The sequence below is a fragment of the Octopus sinensis genome, linkage group LG4 (genome assembly GCF_006345805.1).
Source record: "Octopus sinensis linkage group LG4, ASM634580v1, whole genome shotgun sequence".
Classification (NCBI taxonomy): Eukaryota; Metazoa; Mollusca; class Cephalopoda; order Octopoda; family Octopodidae; genus Octopus; species Octopus sinensis.
The window spans coordinates 79,345,535-79,364,070 of NC_043000.1; the positions used below are offsets into that span (position 1 = coordinate 79,345,535).

At 37.2% G+C, this 18,536-nt stretch overlaps 1 protein-coding gene across 4 annotated transcripts in view; it reads right to left on the reverse strand.

The window, feature by feature from the left end:
• Nucleotides 1–1,625: 1,625 nt before the first annotated feature.
• The window catches only part of LOC115210889 (E3 ubiquitin-protein ligase HECW2), a 61,514-nt gene continuing 44,603 nt past the window's right edge, over nucleotides 1,626–18,536 (reverse strand). For all 4 annotated transcript variants that reach the window (XM_036502195.1, XM_029779660.2, XM_036502196.1 and 1 more), the window contains 8 exons: nucleotides 18,153–18,305; nucleotides 14,640–14,738; nucleotides 12,677–12,809; nucleotides 10,792–10,938; nucleotides 6,686–6,800; nucleotides 4,509–4,594; nucleotides 3,452–3,564; nucleotides 1,626–2,612 (listed from right to left, as the gene is read on the reverse strand). In XM_036502195.1, coding sequence (XP_036358088.1) covers nucleotides 2,501–2,612; nucleotides 3,452–3,564; nucleotides 4,509–4,594; nucleotides 6,686–6,800; nucleotides 10,792–10,938; nucleotides 12,677–12,809; nucleotides 14,640–14,738; nucleotides 18,153–18,305 — 958 coding nt within the window. In that variant the 3' untranslated portion in view covers nucleotides 1,626–2,500. The remainder of the gene's footprint in view (nucleotides 2,613–3,451; nucleotides 3,565–4,508; nucleotides 4,595–6,685; nucleotides 6,801–10,791; nucleotides 10,939–12,676; nucleotides 12,810–14,639; nucleotides 14,739–18,152; nucleotides 18,306–18,536) is intronic.

Consider the following 18,536-nt stretch of genomic DNA (forward strand, 5'->3'; position numbering starts at 1 on the left):
TTTATAGTTATATATCAGAAAATAAGCAGGGAGATAATTGAGTAAAAAATAAACCTAACAAATTGTTATGATATCGTGTGTGTGTGTATGTGTTTGTTTGTGTAGAGTAATATAAATAAAACTTTGTATCTCTAATGAATATATATAAGCAAATGATACAACCAGTTTCACCAATTTATACCCATGTTCCAGTGATAGATCAATGTATATCATATATATATATATATATAATCAACACAATAGGGAACCTCTATTACTCTCCTCTCACACTGATTTTGTTGAGTATTTGAGAGTGGAGGAACCAACCTTTCAAGATAGAGCCGGAGAATAGGGAGTGGGGGCAAGGCAATGAAATGCCGGAAGATTGTACCTGATGTTTAGATTAGGAAGCACTGTAAACACTGACTGTCCCTTAATGAGAGAATTCTGATTGCTGACATGGCAAGACAATAAAAATAGGACAAAAAAAAATAAATAAAAAAAGTAACAGAATATTCTTTCCTGTTGTGACCTTCCCATCCCTCAAAAAAAAAAAGAGAGTGGGTGATTTGCTAACAATTTTTTTTTCCCAAGATGAAGTGAGTCAGCAGAGAAGTAAAACTGGAATTTTGTAAATAAATAGGCCTAATTTATTTTAATATATTTAAATATTTATCATATATCAATTTGGAAAATCGGAACAAAACTGACTAAAATGATGCAAGATTTTGCTTCTCTTGTTTGTTAAAGGAATCTGTCCTAACATTTTTTTTCACTGGTTAGTATAAAGAGTCTATAACATAACAGGTAATCAGATAAGATACCTACTGGCCAGCCTATCATCATTGCAATTACTTTTCCAATTTTGATAATTAATTTGATATTTTAATTTTTTTAAATCCTGACAGAGAAAAAGGAGGCCTATCATGATAACTACAAGAAAAAGAAATACTCAAAACAAAATTATATATATGCAATATGTGTGTGCATGTGCATGTGTATAGTGTATGTGTGTATATATAACACACACACAAGTACTAATCACATACACATTTTCTGTTTGTCTTTATATGTTCTTTCCATGCTAGCACGGGTTAGACGAATATGTTAAGGAGGCATTTGTTTTACAGCTGGAAACCTTTCCTGACACTAACCCTTACCTCTTTCCAAGTAAGGAATCTCTTATTCCATGCAATTTTAAAGCTGAGGGGATACTGACTGGAGAAGAGTCAACAGGTACACTGCACAAATGTCATGACTTTCATATAAGTGAGATGGTGATGTAAATAAACACATACATATGTATGTGTTTATTTATGTATATAAATATGTGTGTGTATGTACATATAATTTATATGTAAGCGTGTGTATTCATATATTTATATATATACACACACACAAATATATACATGTGTGCATATATATATATGACTGTGTGTTTTGGTATAAAAGTATGTATGTTAAATCAAGTATCTTTATAGTCCAGTGACATTTCCCTTTTCTGAAACACACTTAAATAGATAACTGACTGGTAGACAGAAAGATAGTTAGACAGATATGGGGAGGGGAGAAAAAAAGAGAAAGAGAGAGATTTGTCTTCTCTGTTAACTGAGCCCAAAGCTACGATCATTACACAGCAAATTTGATCATTTTTTTTTCCATCACAGGTTACTGATCTCCCACTTATGTGACAATGCAAGGGGGTGGGGTGGGACATCAGAGAAATTCTTAGTGTGGAAGAAATGCTTCTAGACAGCAGCAATGTCAAAGACAATAGAAGTATTTCTGTTAAGCCAGTGTAGGATAAGGCTGCTTGCTATGCAATGCTTTTTCTCACATACTTCTTTTATCAATGCAGGCAACTAGCAAAATATCTGTCTCCAACATCCATCTCATATCACAGAAATATGCTACAGTGCATCAAAGTAAATTTATGCGATGCACGCTGGATTACAAGAAACCTTAGTTTGATTTGTACTTCAAACCAATTGGGAACATATATATATATATACACACACACACACACATATATATATATATATATATATATATATATATATATGTGTGTGTGTTTAGTATGTTATTTATGCACATATCAATAAATCTAGTTAAACTACTATACTACATAGTTTCAAGGCAACAATGTAGTTATATTTTGTCAGTTTCCTTTCACATATATATGTATATTTATATATATAATGTATAGTGTGTGTGTGTGTGTGTGTATGCACAGGTAAGTGAGTGTATAATGTACATGTGTTGTGTGAGAGAATTCCTGCAAAATAGCAGTGGCATTTGGCCAGAGACATGGCTAGCAGGCAATTGCAGATAGTTTCACTGTTATAGCAAGACATATGGACAACTGGTGTTGATACATAGAGCTGCTGTATTGCTGCTGTATTGCTGCTGCCTTAAACAGATAACTAGGTATTGCTACTGCTATCAGACTCCTCCTCCTCTTCCTCCTCACCATCATCATCATTATCAAACATCATCATCAAATGACTCAAGGTAAGTTGCTTTACTCCATGCCATAAGTACTTGTTTCCTCCACTGCAGTTACTAATTTCTCAAACAACATTTCTTGACAAGTGTATGGAGGCAGGTCTAAGCGGTTAAAGCAAGTGTGTGCTCTGAAAAAAAAAAGCGATCAAAATAGAAGACATTAACTCTGTGAATAAAACCACCAAATAATTTACAACAACAGAAACTTTTGATAATAGCAAAACTTCCTCAAACATCTTGCTTATTAACTTTCTCTCATATTTCTACAGTTCTAACATATTATTTTCAGCTTTCATCTTTGATTAATAATCATTAATTTGTAAAGCTCAATAAGTGTCATTGTCAAGAAGCTTAGATGCTCCCAAAAAGTGAATTCCAGTGGGCATGGTCAATTATCCATAGCAATTCAATTTTATCCCAGTGATTTGTATCAGTTATCCAATGTAGATAAAGTGATGTTCTTTACACCTTTTGCTATAATTAGGCTTCCAAAGCAACAACTGGTGTATTACTTCATCACTGTTTCTTCAACAGTGACCAATAAAACTAAAATCTTTCTTGTGGCTTACATACTGAAAATATTCAGTTGCACAATAGTTATTTCAAAAGCTGAATAAATGTTCATCTTGCAATCTGTAGGAAGTAGGAATGGAGCATGATTTTATTAGCCATATTAAATGGAACAAATAATGTCAGGATGCCTTGTTCAGGAACACAACAGAATGGACGCAGTGGCAAGGTTAGCACTTATTTGACCATATGGTGAGTAGTTCACTCCAACTTAACAAAAAAGCACCAAGCATAACCAACTACTCTAATATCAGGCAACTATTTAATATTGGATTGATGTTAAGTAGATATCTTGTATTTAATAGATATATCTTAATAATGAATAGATATCGATAATAATAATAATAAGGAAAAGTTAAGTGGTAATAAAGATGGTGTACAATAATGTAGCACATACCTTGGAAGGCTGGTAATGCGTCCCCACTTTTCAATACAAAACTTCCGTGGTCCATTACTTCCACGTAGGGCAGCAAACCCTTCATATGGAATGCTGGAGGTTCCAGTTACAAACTTGAAAGAAAAAAAGAAAACAGTAATGGTGTAAAGTTATGTTGATGCAGGAGGTATCGTTCTACTGCTTCACATCCTAATAACAAAAAAAAAAAAAAGACAAGGTAGGCTACTGCAATTAATCCACCCCACTACTATTACACCATCATATGTCTGCTATCCATACTAGCAACAGTTGAGGTCATCACTGTCTGATCTCAGTCATTTCTTATTTGGAGTTAATGACATCCTAGACAAGTTAGGGGACTCATACATTCCATTTCTAGTATGGTTTCTATGGCTAGATGCCCTTCTAAATGCTGATCACTTTGCAGAGTATCCTGGGTGCATCTTATCATGGCAGTAAAAGTTTGGAATTTTGGAGAAAATTGTTTTGCATCTGGATACTGCTTTCTGTTATTATTTACTCAACTGTGAAAGGTGAGCAGTATCAGTTTGTCGGGCAAACAGAATGAGGCCTATCCAAAAGGTGCAACACATTTATTTGTTCTAAGCTGCTGACCATGTGACCAAGTGTTGAACAACTGAATCTCATTGTTATATATCATAACATCAAATATCACACTGTAAATTGGTTCCAATTAATCGATGGACAGATGTGATTCTAAAAAGGTAAAAAAAAAAATAACTTCAGCAGAGGTATATGGAAATCTGTTTTTCTGGAGTATTACCAAAGTGCAAGAACTAGTTACCAAATCTCAGTCAAATCATATGGTATCACCATACAGAAAAGGATATATTTGATAGTCTTAGATACCTTAGGGAAGATAGTCATGACTTTATTAATAAGTCTACAGGATTAGGGCTAACCTGGAGTAAACAAGTGACATGATTATAGATCTATTTAGACCTGTATCAATGGTTTAATTTTATCATGAGAATAAGTGATTTAAAAAAATTTTGCTGAAAAATGGAATTAAATAACAACAATGATAAATACTTACCTGTAAAAGGCGTAACCTTCTTTCATTATCAAATTTTTCAATTGCTGCCCAAAACCACTGAATAACAAGATGTTGGTCATGGTAACCTAGAAAATAAAATGTATCTATAGAGAACTATATTTAACAATATGGTTTATTTTATTACAATAATCTATATAATAATCTGCTTGTTTATTTGCCTGTTATACATTAGTTAGGTGGAGTGAGAGTGAGGGAGGGACGAAAAGTAGAGAAAAGTGATCAATATTAATACACTTAGGCCAAATGGTCATGAGGTCAGCTGAAGGTAGAGGCAAAGAATGAGAGAAAAAGAGGGAGAGAGAAGTGTTAATGATGTGCGATGAAGTGGGAAAGGAATACTTATTATGTGTTTAAAAAGTTAGCTGAAAAGAAAGGTAGATAGAGAGAGATGGACAAGGGAGGCAGTTATGTATGTATTTAGAATCAAGTTTGGGGTTCAATATCTTACCTATCATATGGTGAAGTATACAAATACTCTCATGGCAGTCTTTGAAAGTGATTGCAAAACAACTTTTGTGAAATATATAGCAAACAGAGGAGAAGGAGAAGTTATATCACCTTAATTTACAATAACATTAATTGAAAAATGAGTTACAGCATTTGCCACATTTGATCTCATCATGAAAGGATATGATAACAGTCATAAATTTATTAGGACAATGAGCTTTTCTGAGTATTGGCAATAGCGCATAATGAGTCACTGAATCAAAAGTATTAGTGAAGTCAATGGTACAGTGAGACAGCTCAATGCATTTTTCTTTTAGCTCAGGAGCTGAAAATATCAGATCATTGGTTCCTTACCAGCACGAAAACCCTGACTGAGACTTAAAGATGAATCATCATCATCATCATCATCATCGTTTAATGTCCGTTCTCCATGCTAGCATGGGTTGGATGGTTCGACCAGGGATCTGGGAAGCCAGAAGGCTGCACCAGGCTCCGGTCTTATCTGGCAATGTTTCTACAGCTGGATGCCCTTCCTAACGCCAACCACTCTGTGAGTGTAGTGGGTGCTTTTTACGTGCCACCTGCACTGGTGCCAGGCGAGGCTGGCATCGGCCACGGTCGGATTGGTGTATTTTACGTGCCACCTGCATGGAAGCCAGTCGAGACGGCACTGGCTTCGGCCACGATTCAGATGGTGCTTTTTACGTGCCACCGACACGGAAGCCAGTCGAGGCGGCGCTGGCAACAGCCACGATTCGGATAGTGCTTTTTACGTATCTCCAGTCCAGGGGTCCTGGCATCTGCCAGGTGCCAGTCATAGGATTGGTTCAATTTCGATTCCGATTTCACTTGCCACAACAGGTGCCTGTCGTCGGATGAGGTTCTATATCGACTTCGCTTGCCTCAACAGGTCTTTGTGTCCAAGGGAGGAAAGGCATGCATAAGTGGGCTGGACTCACTTGTCCTGCCTGGTCTTTTCACGCACAGCATATTTCCAAAGGTCTCGGTCGCTGGTCATTTTCTCAGTGAGACCTAAAGTTCGAAGGTCGTGCTTCACCACTTCGCCCCAAGTTTTCCTGGGTCTACCTCTTCCACGGGTTCCCTCCACTGCTAGGGATTGGCACTTTTTCACACACCTATCTTCATCCATTCTCGTCACATGACCATACCAGCGCAATCGTCTCTCTTGCACACCACAACTGATGCTCCTTAGGTCCAACATTTCTCTCAGGGTACTGACGCTCTGTCGAGCATGCACACTGACATTACACATCCATCGGAGCATACTGGCTTCATTTCTCGCGAGCTTACGCATGTCCTCAGCAGTCACGGCCCATGTTTCGCTGCCATGTAGCATGGCTGTTCGTACACATGCATCATACAGTCTGCCTTTTACTCTGAGCGAGAGGCCTTTAGTCACCAGCAGAGGTAAGAGCTCCCTAAACTTTGCCCAGGCTATTCTTACTCTAGCTGTTACACTATATAAGGTGGTGACCATACGGCGCAAAACATGATAGTGTGGTGTAGCAGGTTGAACTTAAGATCATTGCTTTGCTTATGAATTCTGCCAAATGCGAGCTTTCTTTTCAGGTACATAGTGCAAATTTGGTGATATCACTGTACACTGTATTTCAGCCACATAACTGGTGGAATGGAACACATCAAATAACAATGATAACAACAAAATATTAACATGAGTTAACTCCTACCTGAACGATACTCAGTGTTTTTCCTCCAGTCATTAATATCAATTTCTACTGTTCCAGCAATTACAAGTTCCAGTTCCCGGGCATCAAAAGCAGAAACTAAACGATGGTCAATCACCTGCACAGAAGAAATAAACAGCCTGTTAGGAAATAATATTTTAATCGTAACACAAAGTGAAAGAGGCTTGAAGTGTAGGAAGACTGGACAGAATCTACATTGGCACATAACTGTTATTTATCCAGCACACACACATACATACACACACACTCTCTCTCTCTTTGCCATTTCACTGTGTGCATGCACACACCCACACACACAATTAGCAAATAACAAAAAATTATGTTTGTAGTATATTAAAATCAGCTTCTATGTGATATTGATAAGGCAAATATTGATACCCATTTTATCAATCCAGGACTGATGAAAGGCAAAGCTGACTCCTGAATGAGAGACTACTTTAAATTCAGAATGAACAACAATATAATTAAATCCCACCAAAGTATTTAGTCCTCTAGTTTCTTTCTTATTTTACAGCATACATTAGCTAACAAGACATCTTTATTTGACAGACACTGCATATTAATACAGTACTACATATGTACAAACATATCACTTATGGAGAAGGCACATGACTGCTTGCTCAAGTCTAACTAATAAACAGGTTCCACTCCTAGTTTACAGATACAGTAATTCCTTGGCTACCGCAGATGTTACATTTCAAAACCCTGCCATGATAGGTGAAAATCCGTGAAGTAAAAATAGTACTGTATATATTTTTTTAATCATTTTTATAATTTGCATATATTTACTTTATTATAAATACAAAACAACACCAATATTCGCTTATGGTACACTACACATTTTCTTTTAATATATTTTAGTTAATGTGTCATACAGTGCAGTACTGTACTGTATTTTCATGCATTAATTTATTAATTTTTAGGTGTGAAAACGCTTATTTTACCACAGAAACCTGTGATATACTGAGGAGTCTGCAATATAAATTTACATATATTAGCCAGAAGAATCCGCGATGTAATGAGGGTGTGATAGGTAACCTGCGATATGCAGTTGATTACTGTATATGATTATATGATCACACAGACAAGTATTGGTAGGATGAAAAGCAAAATGAAGCTAGGCTAAACTTTAAACTCAGAACATAAAAACATAGCATAACTGAATTCAAGAAGGAACTTAGCCTTGAATTTAAAAGTTTTTGCAAAAAATACTTTAACTATCAGGTCATCCCATAAGTTCTGTCTGAATTTTGAATAAAGACAAGTGATCAAATGTTATATTTAATTGAAATTTAATCCTCAATGTACTTTCCTTGATTATCTATGACTTCCTTACATCTATTTACAAGCTATTTAATCCCATCATTGTAAAACTCTTTTGGTTTCAAAACAAAGAACTTTGAAATGTCAGTTTCGACCTCCTCCTGGCTTGCGAAAGTTATGTCCCCACAAATGATTCTGTAAACTACGAAACAAATGGTAGTCTGAAGGAGCAAAGTTGGGAGAATAAGGTAGATGAGGAATTTTTTCCCAACCAAGCTCTTCAATCTTCTGTGATGTGATCTTTGCAGTGTGGGATTGCGCATTGCCCTGATGAAACATCACACCTTTTCAATTCACTAAAGCGGGTCTTTTTTTCTTCAAAGCTTAGTTCAAATGCTCTAATTGCCGACAGTAGACTTGAGCATCGATTGTTGCATTAGATGGTAACAATTTAAAGTGAATTACTCTTTTGCAATCCCACCAGATAGAGAGAAGAACCTTTTTCCCATTAAGTTCCCTTCTCGGTTGTGGTTGAGCTTTTTCCCTTTTACTAAGCCACTGTTTACAACGTTTAACATTTTGATAGAAGATCCATTTTCTGTTACTAGTCACAAGTCTATCCAAAAAGGATGAAATGAGTTCGCGAGAATGGAGAGAAGAGCAGATGTCAACTCGGAATTTGCGGTTGCTTTCGGACAATTCATGAGGCACCCATTTTCCAAGCTTAGGAATCTTTCCAACTTGTTGAAGATAACGATGAACAGTTGTATGGTTTGAACTAAGCTTTATTGCTAATTTTTCAACTGATAATGCAGGATTTTCTTCAAGTAATGCCTCAAGGAGCTTATCATTAAACTCAACTGGACGTCCTGTTCGATCTTTATCTTCAAGACTGAAATCTCCACTTCTGAATTTTGCAAACCATCTTCTGCAAGTTCTTTCATTCAAGCATTCTTTCCCATAACTGAGTGTATGTTTCGAGTCACTTCGGTGTCAGAGTTTCCTTTTTTGTACTCATAAAGCATTATGTGCTCTTTGGATACTTCCATGATAGGAAGGGTTTTAATCAAAGAAATTTTAATTCTATTATTCTGTAAAATAATATTTAATTAGTTTAAATGTACACAAATAATTTTAAATTCCATTAGGCATTCTAAAAAACGATTAACTTTCATTCAATTTTAAAAAAGGTAAAATCGGACAGAACTTACGGGATGACCCGATTATTATCTATTTAATATTATAGCTAAGGGAGGTAACTCTTAGCAACCCAAATGCTCTTATATCAAATCTCAATGCTGGATGTTCAAGAACCAAATGAAGGCCAGATTTTCAATCCTGGGATCATCTTGATTCCAAAAAGGTATATGTCTATGTAGAGCAAATGTAGACTGAGATATAGGGGTACTAGACGGAGAGAAAAAATTTCACTTATATCATCATGTCTCGTTGAATTGTGTGGCACCAGACATCACGGTCCGCAGCCATGTCTGACCAGCATTGGTGGTTAATATGACATGATGTTAGAGACTTCTTGAGGCAGTCTTTGTAGCGCTTCCTCGGAGCTCCTCTCACATGGTGGCCAGTGGAGAGTTCACCAAACAGGGCAATCTTAGGAAGGCGATGCTTCTCCATTCTGGAGACATGCCCTGCCCATCGGAGATGGGACTTCAGTAGCATGGCTTCAATGCTGGGGATCTTGGCCCGCTCCAAGACTGCAGTGTTTGTGACAAAGTCACATCCATGTATGTTGAGGATGGTGCGGAGACATCGCTGGTGGAAGCGCTCGAGGAGACAGATGTGACTGCAGTAAGTGATCCAGGTCTCTGAGCCCTAGAGAAGAGTGGTAAGAACCACGGCCCTGTAGACACTGATCTTTGTTTTGTTCTTCAGGTTATTATTGTGCCAAACACGTTTGTACAATCTGCCAAAGGACCTATTTGCCGTAGAGAGTCTATTTTCAATTTCTTTGTCGATTCTTGCATCGAATGAGATGATCAGCCCAGATATGTAAACTGCTGAGTTGATTTCAGTTTGGTACCGCAGATAGTGATGTGGGGTGGGCGGTAATCCTTTTGGGGTGTAGGTTGGTGAAGTACCTCCGTCTTCTTGAGGCTGACCTCAGGCCAAAGAGCTGCGAAGCGTCTGCAAAGCAGGATGTGATGCGCTGCAGAGCTTGCTCTGTGTGGGCGACAAGGACAGCGTTGTCTGTGAAGAGAAGATCTTGGATCAGCCTCTCCTGAGTCTTGGTGTGGGCTTGGAGGCGCCGTAGATTGAAGAGGCTGCCATCGTGATGATACTTAACATACACCCCATCCTCATCCTCCATATCTTCAGTTGCATGCTTGATCATCATGCTGAAGAAAGCCGGTGCCAGGACACAACCCTGCTTCATGCCGTTGGAAATGGGGAAGGGCTCTGACAGGTCAACATTGAGTCTGATCTGACCATATTGATTCTCGTGCAGCTGGATCACCATCTGTAGAAACTTGGCGGGACAGCCAAGTCGTTCCAGGATGAGCCATAGTCCTGTCCTGCTCACTGTGTCAAATGCTTTTGTGTGTATATATATATATATATACAGTTTTTTAAAAATTTGTTACCCAAATACCATCACAATGTTTTTGTTATTTCAGGGCTGTAATAGAAGAAACTTGCCCAAACTGCTATGCACCCTCAAAACCATGTGGTAAGGAAGCAAACTTCTTAACTATGCAACCATGTTTGAGCCAGTATCTATCTTTACACAGACACACATGCATATACATATATTATTGGTACTAGCAATTAGTAAAACACCACTCATCACTTGCTCGACAACGTACCTCATAGAAACCCTTAATTAGACATTCCGTTTGCTCTGTTACTCCCCGTTCTAAGCGCCAGTTCACCATTTTTTCTATGTATTCTTTTTTAGTTTTCTCTGTCACTGGTATGTTTTTTCCATTTGGTTTTAACTCTCTTTCAGTAACCTGGAAGAAATGAGTTTGATGAAGTAAGGTTATTTTAGAAAGTACCACATAGCAGAAATATCATTTAAAAAAAAAAAAAAATGACTTAGAAGAGCTGTTTAGTTTCAGTCACCCATAGCTGATTAAACCTAAGTTGAAAGTTACTCCAACTTCAAGCACTTTGTCTATTTTTAGAATATCTAAATTGATTATCCAGATTATCTTGTGTCTTCAACTCTTGTTGAGGTGTGTGTGAACTGATGGATATGTAGCAGCCATTTCATAGAGGATGAACAACATAGATTCTCCTTCACTGGTGTGAGTTCTTTAACATTACGATAAACTAATGTTTTCACAGATGAACATTATTTCAACATCAATAATCACTATAAACATGGTTGGCACCACTCCCTTGTAATATCTTCATATTCTTTTCCAAATTATATAATAATCTAGTTTTAAAGTTTAGTATATTTTTAGTACTCATTAAACTTCATCAATTACTTTTTATTTCTTTTGAGAATATTACAAAAAAAGTTTGAATTCACTGAAAAATATGATTCACAAGAGTAAATAACAAGAAAATGGCATGTCAACATAAATATCAAAGATGATGGATCATGTCCTACAGACATGTTATTCATGACAATGATGAGCAATGTTTAAAAAAAGAGTCTGCTGTACAGCTCCTCAAAAGATGCAGTTTATTGCTTTTATTGTACTTCGATATCAAGCCAATATGACAGGTTTTCCAATGAGGATGTTTTAATGACTGTGTAATAAAGGCTAATGTATATATTAATTATTCTACTACTTCTTTCAGACATTTACTGCAGTCATGCTGGAGCACTGCCTTGAAGGGCTTCAGTTGAACAAATTGACCCCAAGATTTATTTCTTAAGCCTAGTACTTATTCTGTTGGTCTCTTTTAATGAATCACTAAGTTACAGGGATGTAAACACACCAAAACCAGTTGTCAAATGGTGATGGGGGGACAAACACAGACACACATATACATACAGTAATCCCTCGACTATAGCGGGTGTTACGTTCCCACAGAAATAATTAAAATCTTTAAAAAATATAAATACCTATCTGCCACAGAAACTTGGATATACTGAGGAGTCTGCGATATAAATTTACATATATTATACAAAAAAATTTGCAATATGATGAGGGATTACTGTGTATATATAGTTTATAGATGATATCAGATATTCACTGTATAGAGTACACTTAGTGGTGCTCAAAGATTCAAACTTGAGAGGTATAGAGGCAAATTAGATAGATAAATATATAAAGTATACTAAATACATGAAATACAAAATATGTATATATGTATACATATATACGTATTTTGTATTTCATGTATTTAATATACTTTATATATTGATCTGCCTAATTTGCTTAACCCCACATTTGCTCCTATATATATATACACACACACATACATGATGAGCTTCAGTTTCCATGTACCAAATCTACCCACAAGGCTTTGGTCAGCCTGAGGCTATAGTACAAGACGCCTGCCCAAGGTGCCACTGTAGGAAAAAGCTGAATTTCAACAGAATATGTATTTTATAAAAATGCTCTTGAAGAAACTGCCTTTTTCTGCTAAAGACAACTGGCTTGATATAATGGTCCAGTTATAAAGTTTAATGTAAAAAAAAGATGAATATCTTTACCATTTGTAGTGAGTGTATAGAGGTTACTGTATGTGTAAGATTGATTTTCACCAAGAGATTAACAGACATGTTACCTGACCGAAAACTTCTTCATTTACTGAGAATGTCATCACTAAATCATGTTCAGTAATATCTGTATCCTGAATCCACAACAAACTTTGGTGAAATTCTGTATCTAGAGCCTCAACATCTGCTATTGTCCAGGATCTATGATAGAATAGAAAGAGAAATAATGAGACTAGCTATAGAAATATGAAAAATGATGCACAATGAAATATTTTTAATGAAATATCCTCTACTTCCTTTCACTCAGTTATAGTTGTTGTTTAGTCCCAGGTCAGCCATGAACAAGCAAATGCTTGGTTATAGGTGTAATTCTTATGGTCATTTCACATGTTTGTATATTACAAACTACATTGTCTAATGTATCTTTTATTTAAGACAATAAAATGAGATTTGAGGGACATTTGGCTACTATTTCCAGCAAGTTGTGCAAATATGTAGCAGCTTGCTAATGGTGGTTCCTTCTATACCAGGTTCTTGTTCCTGTAATAGATATTCTAGGAACTGTGCAGAATCAAGCGTTAAGTTTAATTTTTCCCTTCCCATTATCTCCCCTAAGTGTACAAGCCACACTATTGTTAATAGTAGATATTAAATACTGTAGTGAAAAGGAGACAAATTATGGAATAGTTAACTTTAAGTGAGTCACTAAGGAACTCGTACCAGTGGCACGTAAAAAGCACTGTTTGGGAGTTGGGCTTCGTGGAGGCAGTGACATCAAGTCAAGTGAGATGGCTGATGCCAGTGTCGTGTAACTGGCCCATTAACCCTTTTGTTACTGTATTTATTTTGAGATGCTCTGTGTTTCTTTCAATTACTTTAAATATAAAAAAGAATTTAGTAAAATAATTTGGTTACCATTAAGCTAGTGTTAGGTACATGAATTGTGACTAAGGTTTGGTGGAAGATTTTAATTCAAAACTTTTGAAAACAAGACATTTTTACTCAGAGCCAGAGCCGGTTTCAGCCGGGTTGGTATTGAAAGGGTTAAAAGCACCCTTCAATCGTTGGGTGATATGCTGTGCTTATGAAGACCTACTGAACCAAGTGAAATTGCAGTTGTGGCCGATGCCAGAGCCGTCTGGCTGGCACCTGTGCCAGTGGAATATAAATAGCACAGTTCAAGCGTTGGGCTGCATGGAGGCAGTGACAGGTGACCAAGACCTTTTGTGACTACTGTTCTTGTATTGACCTGTCTAGCCAAGTGAGACCATAGTCGTGGCCGATGCTGCTGTCAGGTCAATGGCACTTGTGCCAGTGGCATGTAAAAAGCACCCACTACACTCTCGGAGTGGTCAGCATTAGGAGGGGCATCCAGCTGTAGAAACCTTCCCCAATAAGGTTGGAACCTGGTGCAGCTCCCACCAGCTTACCAGTTTTCAGTCAAACTGTCCAACCCAGCCAGCACAGAAAGCGGACGTTAAACAATGATGATGAATTGAGGTATCCTGATTTAATTGGAGTAGGAAGAAAGCAGCTATAACTATTGTAAGGTTTCCCATACAGTTAAGGCACACTCCCAACTTTCAAAATATGGATGTTGGTTGGAAAAAAAAAATATGATTGGGGATGGGAGGGAGTAGAAATTCCAGAAGGATGCAATTCTGGAGAAGAAAGGTAGAGCTAAGTGTTTAGTCCTGTTTAGTGTTAGGCCAGCTTTGATGGAACAGACCTATTATTATCAAAAGCAGTTAACTGTGGCTATTCTGTCTTAGAAATCTCTTTGACTACATTGTGTAATGTGTCCTCTTTTTTTAAGACGGTAAAATGTGATATGACAGAGATGTGACTGCATTAGTAGCAAGTCAAATGACCACAAAGAGACTCTCTGATTAATTGTGAAGGATATGTCTATGATACAGATGTAGACCATAGGGACCCATCCCATATGATCAGTTAAAACTTCAGTAACATATTCATTAAAACTTGAACATCTGTGGTATACATTAATATGATTAATGAAAATGTACTCACTCTCTTAACAAAGCTTTATAGAATGGTCTAGTGAAGAATGCATCCAGTAAGTACTGATGGACCAGAGCTAATCCTAAAACACGTCCTGCAAACCTGAACCTGAAAAAAGATAGAAACATATTATAAAACAAACATGTCTGTATTATGTATACACACAATATCATCATCAACATCATTTTACATGTTTTTCATGCTTGCATGGATTAGATGGGTTTTCTAGCACAGTATGTTGTTACTGTTCACTTTGTTGTAATGTTCAGTTTCACCACTTTTAACTTGATTTTTCACATGGACTGGTTGGCATATCACCACCCACATGTCATTCTTCATGTCCGTTCCAATGCAGTCATCTTTTATACACTGCAGCCGTTATGCCCATTTCCCACTTGGCTCATTTCTGTTCTGTTGTTTATGCATGCTGACATTATATACCAAATAAAGCATGCTCATTACACCTCTATCAAACCTTTGCGCATCCTCCACATTCAGTGCCATGTCTTGCTACCATTCAGACACAATATGAGCTTAATTTGGAGAGAGAAAACTGTTATTCTAAGGGAAGTAATAGATGATACAAGCACAAGAAATAGCATAGATTTCATTGTAAGTAAAGAATGGATATCAAAACCTGTACCCTACGGTTTATCTAAATAATGTATCTGAGTGCTAAATGTTTATATCTCAAGAAATATCTGATCTTCCAAACCTATACTTCCATGACAGCAAGATTGAGGGACATGGAAAAATTCTATCAAGACCTGGAGAATGTGCCAGTTTACAAATTCAATTACATTGACATGAGTGGAAAAGTGATAGGGTAACACATGTTAAAAAAACTTTATAAGAAGAGGAAAATGAAAAAAGAGAACATTTAGTCAACATGACAAATGCACTAAGACTATACATCAGGAACAGTGTGGTCAGGAAAATATCTGGAAAGAGATTGATAAAGACAACCCTAATGTTCAACATTGAAATGAGATAACTACTTCCTGGTTGACTAACAATGTAGATTGCAGGACATCTCAACTTCAGTGTCATTCAACACCATCAGTGACCACTGTTTTCCAGAGACAAAGATCCTCATTGATGAAATTAGAAAGAAAAAGGCATGAAGAATCAATACATCAAGATCGTCAATGTACTACAGTTGCAGGATGGTATTAGGAAGGAAACCTGGAGTTAATTTGAAGGAATTGATGAAGATTATGATTCACTATCCCTTATCTGGCGGTCAATGAGGAAACTAGGGATAGATGAATGGTTAGTGAGAGCTGTGCAAGCCATGTACAGGGATGCTGTCAGTAAGGTGAGGGTTGGCAACAAGTACAGGGAAGAATTCCGGGTAGAGGTAGGGGTCCACCAAGGTTCAATCCTCAGCCTCCACCTATTTATCATCGTCCTCCAGGCAATAACAGAGGAATTCAAGACAGGATGCCCCTGGGAGCTCCTCTATGCTAACAACCTTGCTCTAATTGCTGAGTCACTATCAGAACTAGAGGATTAAGTTTCAGGTGTGGAAACAAGGATAAGAATCGAAGGGCTTTGAGTCAACCTAGCTAAAACCAAAGTCCTAATAAGTAGGAAGGCAGACAAACCACAAATCCCTTCAGATAGATGGCCCTGCTCGATCTGTAGAAAAGGTGTAGGTAGAAACTCTATAAGATGTACCTAGTGTAAGCTATGGACGCATAAGAGGTGCAGCAATATCAAAGGAAGGTTAACTGGGAAGATAGTTTTTGTGTGTGGAAGATGCTCAGGAGCAATAAACACTGAAACTGTGCAGAGAACAACTTCCGCCATATTCCAGGGAGAAAAACTAAAAGTAGTTGATAGCTTCCGTTACCTAGGTGACCAAGTCAGTAGCAGGGGAGGGTGCGCTGAAAGTGTAGCTGCTAGAATAAAAATAGCCTGGGCAAAGTTAAGAGAGCTCTTACCTAAAAAGCACCATTCAAATGTGATCGTTACCAGCGTAGCCTTACCGGCACTTGTGCTAGTGGGACATGAAAAACATTCGAGTGAGGTCGTTGCCAGTACTGCTGGACTGGCTCCTGTGCAGGCGGCTCATAAAAAACACCACTTGAGCATGGCCATTGCCAATACCGCCTGACTGGCCCTTGTGCTGGTGGCACGTAAAAGCACCCACTACACTCTCAGAGTGGTTGGTGATAGAAAGGGCATCCAGCAGTAGAAACCCTGCAAGATCAAGATTGGAGACTGGTGTAGCCATCTGGTTTGCCAGTCCTCAGTCAAATCGTCCAACCCATGCTAGCATGGAAAGCGGATGTTAAACGATGATGATGATGATGACGATTTATAAGAAAGTTGATAAGGAAAATCTGAGAAACCCTTGCCCCATACACCTGTTACAATTCTACAAGATCATAGTCATTAGACAATCAAAACAGCCTAAAAATCAGCAAAATACACACTCCAATTAGAGTTAGACTAACCCTGCACTTCAACAGCACTATCCCACTTATGTTATCATATGCAAGAAAAACATGATTTACTACAAGGAACAGTGAATAGTGATTAGCTATGAAACATAGGGTCATGGAAAGATCTATGCTAGGAACATCATAATGGGAGCATATTATTATGGGAACAAGGAACTTCAGAGCAAAAGTGAAGTAACCAATGTGATTGCGGAATACTGAAAGTACAAGTTTCACTGGGATGAACATGTTGCAAGGAACATGGGCTACAGTCAAGTGGTATTTAAGAGATCATTCAGAAGACTTACAAAGCAATAGGAAGACACCATAGTCAAACAATTTGGATCCAAATAGAAGAAAAGGGTGTGTGAAATCAAGGGAAGAACAGAAATGCATTGTGACCAGTGATGTTCAGAGACATCTGATAGTCTGGTTGATGGTATATGAGACAGAATTGATTACCTTTATGAAATAAACTTTATTTTAAAACTATGCTGCAAATGTTTCATGTTACATTCATTTCTGTTTTACAATACAAGACTGCATCCATATCCTTTTTAAGTAGTCAGTACTTAGCTTTAAGAGTTGTTTTCTACAATTAAGTTTTTAGTCTTTATAATGTGTCTAATATAGAAATTTTCAAAATTCAAAGATAAATATTTTTGTTTAGGCCTTCACATGTGCTGTGTGGTGTGACCTGGAAGAATACAAATATCCAAAATATTCCCCTCAATATGATATGGGTAATTGATAACTACTTTACCAATTCTTGGTAGTATCTACAAAATCTGGACCTTGGGCTAATCTGTACAGTAATGGGTCATTGCAGAATATTCAAACAAAGCATAATATGGGTTGAAAAGCTGGCGTGACAACAGGAAAAAAAACTCTCTCGATGGTCCCCCATAGTCTAACTAAGAATATAATAAAAATGTGTCTAATATAGAAATTTTCAAAATTCAAAGATAAAATATTTTGTTTAGCCTTCACAGTGACTGTGTGTGTGACCTGGAAAGAATACAAATATACAAAATATTCCCCTCAATATGATATGGTGTAAATTGATACTACTTACCATTCTTGGTAGTTATCTACAAATCTGGACCTTGGGCTAATCTGTACAGTGTATGTGTCATTGGCAGAATATTCAAACAAAGCATAATATGGGTTGAAAAGCTGGCGTGACAACAGGAAAAAAAACTCTCTCGATGGTCCCCCATAGTCTAACCTGAAGAATATAATAAAATATGAACAGCATTGTAAGATCTGTAACTGTCAGGAATATGGCTAGGTCTGTAATGGAATATGACCAGGTCTGCAATAGAAAGGCATAATGTTATGTTTGTTATATTATGGAATATTGCAAGGCCATTTGACAAAATAAGACACTGAAAATAATCTGTTGCTGCATAACCTGTTTACACAAACTAAGTGAAATTTGTGTAAAGTTGAACAAAAG